This window comes from Chironomus tepperi, unplaced genomic scaffold, assembly GCF_022539635.2.
Source record: "Chironomus tepperi strain 1889 unplaced genomic scaffold, CSIRO-AGI_Ctep_v1 contig_217, whole genome shotgun sequence".
Classification (NCBI taxonomy): Eukaryota; Metazoa; Arthropoda; class Insecta; order Diptera; family Chironomidae; genus Chironomus; species Chironomus tepperi.
The window spans coordinates 1,675,329-1,685,246 of NW_027226339.1; the positions used below are offsets into that span (position 1 = coordinate 1,675,329).

General features: G+C 31.3%; 3 protein-coding genes across 4 annotated transcripts; all 3 read left to right on the forward strand.

The window, feature by feature from the left end:
- The first annotated feature begins 674 nt into the window (after positions 1 to 674).
- Positions 675 to 3,151, forward strand: LOC139090174 (X-ray repair cross-complementing protein 5-like). The gene is made up of 4 exons (XM_070639903.1): positions 675 to 823; positions 881 to 1,230; positions 1,286 to 1,408; positions 1,466 to 3,151. Exons 1-4 carry the CDS (start codon positions 806 to 808, stop codon positions 3,081 to 3,083), a joined length of 2,109 nt encoding a protein of 702 aa, XP_070496004.1. The 5' UTR covers positions 675 to 805; the 3' UTR covers positions 3,084 to 3,151.
- Positions 3,152 to 3,335: 184 nt separating this feature from the next.
- LOC139090301 (G2/M phase-specific E3 ubiquitin-protein ligase-like) lies at positions 3,336 to 5,060 on the forward strand. Of its 2 annotated transcripts, XM_070640062.1 has the most exons (4): positions 3,336 to 3,433; positions 3,492 to 3,630; positions 3,697 to 4,439; positions 4,987 to 5,060. In XM_070640062.1, exons 1-4 carry the CDS (start codon positions 3,431 to 3,433, stop codon positions 5,011 to 5,013), a joined length of 912 nt encoding a protein of 303 aa, XP_070496163.1. In that variant the 5' UTR covers positions 3,336 to 3,430; the 3' UTR covers positions 5,014 to 5,060. The 2 variants fall into 2 exon arrangements, with proteins under 2 accessions (XP_070496163.1, XP_070496161.1); XM_070640060.1 differs by lacking the exon at positions 4,987 to 5,060 and having other exon boundaries at positions 3,697 to 4,931.
- A 41-nt stretch (positions 5,061 to 5,101) lies between these two features.
- Positions 5,102 to 7,027, forward strand: pn (exopolyphosphatase prune). The gene is made up of 2 exons (XM_070639902.1): positions 5,102 to 5,266; positions 5,327 to 7,027. Exons 1-2 carry the CDS (start codon positions 5,149 to 5,151, stop codon positions 6,349 to 6,351), a joined length of 1,143 nt encoding a protein of 380 aa, XP_070496003.1. The 5' UTR covers positions 5,102 to 5,148; the 3' UTR covers positions 6,352 to 7,027.
- Positions 7,028 to 9,918: the final 2,891 nt, after the last annotated feature.

Sequence of the window (9,918 nt, forward strand, 5' to 3'; positions counted from 1 at the left end):
AAGCTAACATTTTAAAACATAAATATTTAGTAAATAAACTGAAAAAATGTCGAAAAGAAAGAATCTCCACAATAAAGAAGTATTTCAACGCATTAATTATCTTCATCAAGCATCAACAATCATAGCTAGTAAGAATAAAACATTGTCATGCTATTATGGAAGCATTTTAAAGGATTTAAGAAATAAAGCTGTAATTAAATTGTAAGTAAACAATTTTATTGTATGTTAATATATTTAACCAACTTTAATTTTGCAGAGATCCATCAATTAAGAGAAATTTATGCAAAAGATGTTCCATTTCATTCAATACAGAGACGTGCACATCAATTTCTCATAGCGATTCATTAGTAGAAATTGTATGTAACAAATGTGGATTCCGAAAAAATTATCCCGTTAATGACAGTCACAAGCTATGGATTGACAGCAAGGAAGCAGTAATTGAAACAATCGAATTCAATGATGTAGCAAGCTAACGTTTTTCTGTAATTCAAAAATTATGTTTAAATTTTAGTTATTTATGCTAAGTTACAGGAAATCCATGTTAAATAAACAATTTTAATGCATAAAGTCTACCTGGTTTAAAGTTTAATTAATTTGTTGTTTTCTTAAAGAAATTTTCTTTGATTGGAAATAACCGTCATTAAAAATTTGAAAATATTTGTTAACAAAAAAGTTATTTTGCCGCAATTTTTGTGCATACACAAAAATTTAATAAATTTAAGGATTTACGGATTGATTAAACACAAAAAAGAGTGGAAATCAATTATAAATACCTATTTATTCATTAAATATCGAAAACAGCAAGATGTCTCGAGTAGATAAGGTAAATTACTTAAAATTGTGAAATACATGAAAATCTGATCTTTGTATAAACATTTAGGAAGCTGTTGTAATATGCTTGGATGTTGGCAAAAATGCATCCGAAATGTCAGAGAAGAGCGGAAAGACATTTTTACAGAGATCACTAGATTGCGTTAAGAAAATCATCACAAGAAAAATATTTGCAAAGCCATATGATGAAATTGGAATCATTTTGTTTGGAACTGACGATACCAAGAATGATTTGAACGACAAAAATTTTGGATATGATAACATCGTTGAAATGGACACATTGAAGATGCCTTCATGGACAATGCTTGAAGAAGTTTGTAAAATTAAGCCAGGAAATGCTTTAGTTGGATGGAGTGACGGACTACTTGTTGCTATGAACTATATGAGTACTGAAACAGAGTAAGTCTTATTATTAAAATTTGTTCCTTAATTAATGATAATTTACTATTTACAGAGCAAAGAAATTTTCACATTTGCGAATAATTTTATTCAGCAATTTCATGACATCAACGAACGATCAAGACTTAGACGTGATTACATCCAATATCTCCAATTTAGAAATTGAACTGATCGGAGTGTAAGATAGTTAAAGAATTTTTGTGTTTGAAAAACGATTAATTGATTAATATTACAGATCAGACACAGTTTGTCATGAAACAGATGCACCAAGTTGGCAGTTTAGCCAAAATCCACAAAAGAAGGACAGTCAACGAGAAAGTGAACAAATTTTTCAAAAAATGATTAAAGAAATTGAAGGAGCAAATTTATGTCACATCGATTATGTTGAGTCAGAACTAGTTTATTTCCAGAAGAAAACTAATAGAGGAAATCCTTGGAATGTACCACTTAAAATTGGAAACGAATTGTCAATGAACGTCAGTGCATATGTATATGTCCAAAAGTCATCACTAGTTTCATTCAAGACAGAATGTACTGAATTTAATACAGTAACTAAAATGGTCACAGAATATACCAAGAATAATGAGAAGATCGAAAAGCCAACTGAAGACGATATTGTCAAGGCTTTTCATTATGGATCGAAATTAAATGCTTGTGATGATTCTGGCATTGCTTATGATAGCGGGGACAAGTGCTTACTTACTTTAGCATTTTGTAAACGCAAGCGATGTGCTTCTAATTTATTTGCTGGAACTGGATGTCACATTATTGTACCACAAAAGGATTGTCCTAAAAGTGCAAAATTGTTCTCTGCTCTCGTTAGAAATTTACTGCAAAAGGATTATTTTTTGCTTGCACGAAAAGTTTACAGAAAAGGAACAAAACCATTGGTGGTTGGATTGTTTCCACAAAAGAAGGATGACGGTTTATGCTTGGTGATGATTGAAATGCCATTTGAAGACAATATTCAGCGCTGTCGATTTGAAAAGCTTCGTTTAAAGAAATCAACAAAACCAAGTGATGAACAAATGGAAGCTATGGAAAAACTTGTTAATGCTATGGATCTTACTAATGCTATAGATGATGAATCTGGAATTACTGAAGCATTTACAGTTGAGACATCTTTAAATCCATTCCAACAACATATCTGTCGTACTATTTCCAGACGTGCTTTAAATCCAAATGCTCCATTGCCTACATTCGATAATGAATTAAAGAAGATGATTGATGTTCCAGAAAAGATTGCCAATGAAGCTGCAGACATAATAAAGGAAATTGAGAATTTGTTTCCACTTGAAATTATTCATCGTAAAGAAAAGAAAGTATTTGGACAAAAGGAAGTCGATGACATCGATGATAATTTGGAAGATGAGGAGATATTGGATGTGACACAAGCTGAATCAAATGAACGGTTAATTGTTGCAGTTGGCACTGTAACTCCAGCTGAAGACTTTTTGTACTTAATTAATAAGAAAACTGAACGATTTGGTGTCGTATGTGATCAGATTCAAAGTGTCATTCACGAATTGTTATTCAAATCAACTGTTGATCATGGTGATAAAATTAAAGAAGCACTTGTGGCTTACAGAGATGTTGCAAAAATCCATGGACCATTTAATTACAATACATGGATAAAGGAACTGAAGAAATTGATGGTCAGGCGTAACAAAATTGATGAATGGTATAAATATATCGTCACAGAAGGAGTTGGATTAATTACAATCAATGAATCTCCTGTCTCGACAGTCACAATGGAAGAAAATCTCGAGTTCTATGAGATAATTTCGAAGGAAACATCGAATGTTACTTCCAATATCAATCCTGAAGATGATGAGCTTGAAAATTTGTTATAAGCACTTGTTTTATATGATGTATTTTATTAACTATATGCTATACATAATAAACTTTATTAAACATTGATTTAAAACTGCAAATGCCTACTATTTTAATTAAAGAATGAATAAAAGAAAAATGACCGTTATTTAAATTTTTCAAATTTCCCGCCAACCGATTCGAAATTCAAATTTATTTTTTAGACGGTTTGTTGAACAAGTTTTTGGATGAAAATAAAAATTTTTTATTAAAAATGAATGAAAATAGTAAAAAAGAATGCTGTATATTATGTAAAACTAAAATTATTGATGAATTGAATTATGGTCCGTTGTATTCGGACGATAATAATGCTGCACACCTGTTCTGTATGGTAAGAAATTTAAATTTTATTAATTCAATGTTTTGTTATTAATTATTTGAATTTCCAGTTATTTGCTCCTGGATTGTTACAAAATGGATCGGATAATGATGGTTTTGGTGGATTTCTGCATGAGGATATAAGAGCTGAAGCCATTAGAATTAGACCATTGAGATGCAAATACTGCAATAAAAAAGGAGCAAATTTGGGTAAGATTTGAATATTTTCACCTTTTTAAAGTCAATTACATACTAATTAACGTCATTGATTACTAGGTTGTTGTATAAGAAGATGTCCATTTGCGTATCACACTCACTGTGCCATTGAAAATGATTTAGTGTTTGAATTTACATCAAAATATCACACATACTGCCACAGACATAAGAGAATTAAGCAAACAGACAAAAAGAATCTTGAACCAGAATGCGGAATGTGTTACGAATCCTTAACTAAAGAATATCCAGATGCTATACTCTCACCTTGCTGTAAAAATTCATGGTTTCACAAAAAATGCATGCAAAAATTTGCTGTTACATCAGCATTACTATTTAAATGTCCTCTTTGTGCCAGTAAGAAGACTGAAGAATGGACAAAATTAGGTATATTTTTCCCAATTAGAGATGCTGCATGGGAGCTGGAAGAGAATGCATTTCAAGAATTTTATGAGCCAATTAAATTGTCATGTGAAAATAAGAAATGTAAGGACAAATGTTTGCATGCTGGAGAAATGCATATGTGGCGTCTATGTCAATTCTGTGGAGCTTGTGGAATCCACGAGGATTGTTTTCAAGGATCTCCTAATGACAAATATACATGCTTAGGATGTGAGGAAATTTTAAATCGTACAAAAACTGGGACAGCAAGCGAATCTGAGAATCATGAGAGTACAGATTCAGTTAAAAGCATAGGAACTGATCATGGACAAGAAGAATCTGACGATGACAATAAAGAAAATGTATCGGAAAATAGTAAAGAAAATCCAAAGCCATCTGCTGCAACAATATTCGGTGAATCTGACGTGAGTAGCGATGACGACATCTGGAAGTTAAGTCCTGTGAATATGAAAAATTGCCAATCAAGAAGGAAGAAGTATAGAATTATTAGGGATGATTCTGACAATTCTGACGGAGAAAATCAACCTCCACTTAAAAAAGCTAAGTCTAAAATTAAGAAGCATAGAATTATTAGGGATGATTCTGATTGTTCTGACGGAGGAAATCAACCTCCACTTAAAAAAGTTAAGTCTAAAATTAAGGAACTGCCAAAACAAAAATCACTTGCAAGTATCATGTTAGGAGAGTCTGATGCATCTGATGAGAGTGATTTAGATTGTACATTAATTATTTTATAGTGAATAATTTGAGGAACCAAAACATTTATTATTGGTGGTTGATTTTATAAGTACATGCTGTGAACATTTAATTAAGTTATTTTTTGATAAAAACCTTAGTAAACGTGATACATATTTGTTAATAATTTTAAGTGCGCATTATAAATTGATCCTTTATATGTAGACCTAATTAGTCCTGTATTCGGTCCTAAAGTTATATTCTATACATCCACAGATTAAAAGCATCCCACTTTTGCCCTAGTTTGATCGATAAACCTATAGTTTTAATAATCAGACACTAGAAGCAAGTATAACGGCTTATCAAATTTGAATCTCAAGGAACTGGTTTATAGACATAAACAAAAACAAAAACAAAGAATGTTGTAGGAGTTAAGTTATGATTATTAAGCTACTAAGAATGAATACTTACTTGAAAAATGTTAAAAGTGCGTCCAAAAATGTCACGGACATTCTAGCTGTAATGGGAAATGAGAGTGTCGACTTGGATTCAGCAGGTAATTGTTTTTAGTTCCAACGCATATTAAGAATGCCGACTAAAGAAATTTATCTTACAGTTTCGTCAATTTCTCTTGCTTATCATTTAAATAAGTTCGGAACTAACTCAAGATTACTTCCAAATGATAAAAGACGTAAGAGCTATAGCATCCTTCCAATCATCAACTGTAAAAAGGAACATTTACCATTGAAAACTGAAGTAACTTACTGGCTAAAGGAACATGGAATAGAACTTGACAGTTTGATATGCAAAGATGAGATAAATATAGATGCTGGTGTCGAAAACTTTATATTGGTTGATCATCATGTGTCACCTTATCACGAAAAAGTTGTGTCAGTTCTGGATCATCGACCTTATGATGAGAAATCATTGTTGGAAGATGAGTGCATTGTGAATATTCAGGAAGTTGGATCTTGTGCTTCTTTAGTTCTTGAGGCTATTAAAACAGATCTTGGTATTGAAGATATCAAAAAAGAAGAAAGTCTGCTGCATTTCCTCTATGGACCGATAATCTTGGACACGATTAATTACAGTATTGATGCTGATAAAGTTCGTGAATTGGATTTTGAGATGACTGCTATAATTGAAAGAGCTTTAAAAATTGAGGACACAGAAAGCACAAGACAAGGCATTTTTAAAGCATTAGTTGATGCTAGAGCTGATGTGAGCAGCCTGAATTCACTCCAAATTCTTTCAAAAGACCTGAAAATAGTCTCAAATAAGGATTCGACAGTAAAAATTGCTATGTCTGGTCTTCATGTTTTTGAATATCCATTTATAGATGCTGCTGCTGAAAATATCAAGATATTTGCTGAACAAGAAAATATCGATGTCGTCATGTTTATGGGAATGAAACCAGTTAACGATTCCGTTGAAAGACATCTTGCTGTTATTGACATTAAAAATAAGAACTTGTATGATGACATCATAAAAACTGTTGAGTCTATGAAAAATCCCGATTTAAAGCTTGTGTTAAATGATGACATAAAGTTTCTCGATGGAAAATTTTATAATCAAGGTAATGTTAAGGCAAGCCGCAAACAAATACTGCCAGTCATTAAAGACTTATTACAAACTTATTGAACGTTCTTCTGGCTCATCTACTGTAACTCCAAGCTCTTCAGCCTTTCGTTTTAAGTCAATTAGCTTTAAATTAACATGAAATGCCTCATAAAATAGTGACGAATAAAGGAGAACGAGCTGTAATGGATGTTAATTGTAATAATAAATTAAAGCCGTACAACAGCATTTTTAAAAACCATACAATTCCTTCGTTAAATTAGAACATTTGTATGGTTTTCAAAGAGTTGTAGTTGCTCACCCCATTAATATTTGAATTATCGTAGTAAATGATCCCAAGGACATTAATATAATTCATTGGTTGCTGAGATATTTGTGATGAAAACAACTTAACGACTTCGACTAATTGCGAATCATTGATAGCATTTTGTGCTATTTGATGAATTAAGCCTGATATTTTGAGTCCTTTTGTATGAATTTTTGTACTTACAATGAAGAAGCATACTGTGAAAATGTTCAGCAATATGAAGTATAGAATAATTTCCAATAAATTTTCATAAAGTTTCTTCTCTAAAATTGAGTATTTGACATAGTAGAACATGACATACATCAGCTGACCAATATATCCAATGTAATAAATTAACAAAATTAATCCAGACAGTTGTAAAATGTGTTCCTGTATAAGCCAGCAACGGTAATAAACTTCTTTGAGGATCATAATTTGATTATATGGCGAAAATTTCTTTGTATTTCTCTTTTTGACGAGTTCATTAATCATAAAGCAGCTGTTAGATTTAATTTGGTAGTCAAGAATGTCCTTTAGACATAATCTTATGACTTCCAAACGGACTGTTAATATTCCAAATAAATATATATATTTCAGGATGTTAAAGTGAACCAAGAATGACCTGGAAAATTGATAGCAAAGTCAAGAATTTGTCTAACCTCGAAAGTTCTGAAAGTTAAAGCTTATTTTTCAATTTTTGTGTATTTACAAATTATTACTAGTCAAAAAGCAGCTTATCAACAAAACTAGTCAAACAGTAAAAGTATGGAAGAAACTCAAAAAGTTGCAAATTCAAGTCAAAATTTCAATTGTTTACAAAATTAAATCTTAAAAAAGACAAAAAGAGCAAGCATAATTAACTTAACTTACCACGAGATGATCCTGAATAGCGCATCAAAGAATCGCGTTGAAAGTTTATTCAATACCAGCTGTTTAACAGGATAATACATCAAAGCAGTACTGTAAAGAATCATTTTGATTTTAATCTTTCGATGTAAGTCCAAATTAACATTTCGAAGCCTGTCTCTCATTCGCAATTCCGTTTCAATCTTTTGATCAATTTCTCCAAGAACCTTTAACATCTTTGCATGCGTTTTTCCCATACATCGAGTGTAAATTTGATCAACAAGCAGTGTGAAAATATCCAGAAAAAATAAAACGATGAATTGCTGTTCATTGGGAAGTAAGAAGCATCTCAAAAGAACGAGACTAACAAGAAAGATGAAAAGACTGATTGAAGCATTTCTGCCTAAATTGCCTTCGTTAGTCTTCAACTTGAATGGAAAGAAACCGAGAATTTGAAAAATCTTTAAAAATTTAAGATTTTCAGCTGTCAAATTGTAAATGTTTTCACTTTGTGGTATATCCATAGCTAGAACTTGTACTGACTGAATCATACTCACTGTGGTGCTTTTTAAAGGATTTCCGTAATGATGAGAGGAAGTTTAGCTTTATGAGCCCCAAAAGAGGAATTAAAGTTTAATGGTAGGAACCTGAAAGAACAGTAATTTAAGGAACAACACAGTCAACTGGTACTTTTGATTGAATAATTTACGTTTATTTTTATGACCTTATTAACTGTTGATTTTTTTTGTCTCTAGAGATGAATTTGTCTCTCTTTTTTATGAAAAATTTGTGATTTTTCATTCTTTTATGGATGGGTTAATTATTTGGCAAAATATAAAATTTACAAGAATCATCGTTTATGTCTCAAAAAACTAGTTAATTAGAGCAAATAGTTATATAAAAAAAAAAACAGTAGTAAGCTTAAAGCTCTCAAGGAAATAAAATCTTTGGAGAAATTTTTCTTAATTTAACGATTTTCAAAACAAAAATTAATTTCATAATACGGATAATGCCGGCGATTAGGCCTATCTAAATCTGTGAAAAATTGCCGAATTTTTCGTATAACTTTTTTTGTTCTCATCAATTCATTAAAAGTTGATGATTTCGTCTAATAGGTTTTCACAATACATAACAAAAATGGTGTTTTTGGACTTTAAATTTATCATGAATTAGGACTTAATTGTTAAATTCTTGCACTAATATTTTGCTTTAATTATTTTTCAACTACAATTTTTTTTTTTTTATCATGTTTCAAACAACTACATTGGATATAATTTTTTTTATCTGTTTATCCATTACTACATTAATTTCCATCATTATTTCACGGGGATTCTTCATATTATTATATATTAGGTTCTGTTTTGTGTATGAATTATCGTAATCAAAATGGTAAAAAAATTATTTTTTCTTTTTCTTCTTTGTATCGTACTCATCGGTTTCAGAATGACTTGGACAAAGGAGGAATTTTTCAGTTCAAGGGATAGTTGTAAGCAGAGTTCAAAGTCGACTCGGATTTTGCAACTCGATTTTATACAAAATTCATGTCGACTTCAAACTCAAGAAGTGAGAGTCAAGTGATCTGTAATTTTCATACTTTTTCATTCAATAATTAAACAAAATTTGATAAATTCGATAGAACTAGTTTCAGGCTACATCATGGAATATGGGGGATCATGGAACACAATTGATCTGTACGGCCAGTAATAATCCGATCTGAAGATGAAAAATTATCTCCCAAGACAAGTTATTTCCTATCATATTCTAAGACATCCTTAAATTGCCTTAAAGGTACAATCGTGTATAATCATTACAATTAGATGAAAAACCAAGAACATCCATGTAATTCCTCCCCAATTCATTACAGAATAAGAAGCAGCTTTAATTAAACCTGAGAAGATATACCCGAGGTCCAACAATCGAAGGATGTTCGAATTGGGTATGGAATCTTCGGACTTATCCGAACTTCTTTTGAATTACGTCCCTGGTTCTACATATTAAAAGGATGAACTTGGAATGAACTATGTGTAGGAGGATATTTAAGGCAAAAAGAAAGGGGTTGATTCCGAGCGGCACAAAGCGGCGAACCGCCGGTGTCATCATAACAATTTCGATTCTTAACGTTGATACGGCGATGCAGCGCTACCCTACAGTAATGCACCCTTTGTTACAATAGTTGAAAACTACTAAATATTGAGCCTAAATTACTAAATCATTTGAGCAAGCAAAGTTTGAACATTTTAACGTCAATTCTCAACACATAAATCTGTTCAAACAGGAAATTTAATACATAACAAAGACAATAACAAGAACCACAAGAAAAAGTATGAAAACTTCAGATCACTATCGAGTGTGGAAAGGATATAATCAATATATTGCAGAGATAGCTAGTATAAAAATTGGAAATGGTAAGTCGGGAAACCATCGATTCCTTTTTTTGTAAACAGTAGTAAAAAATTGTTCATATTCTTCATTCTGACCATTATTTAAAGAATATCATT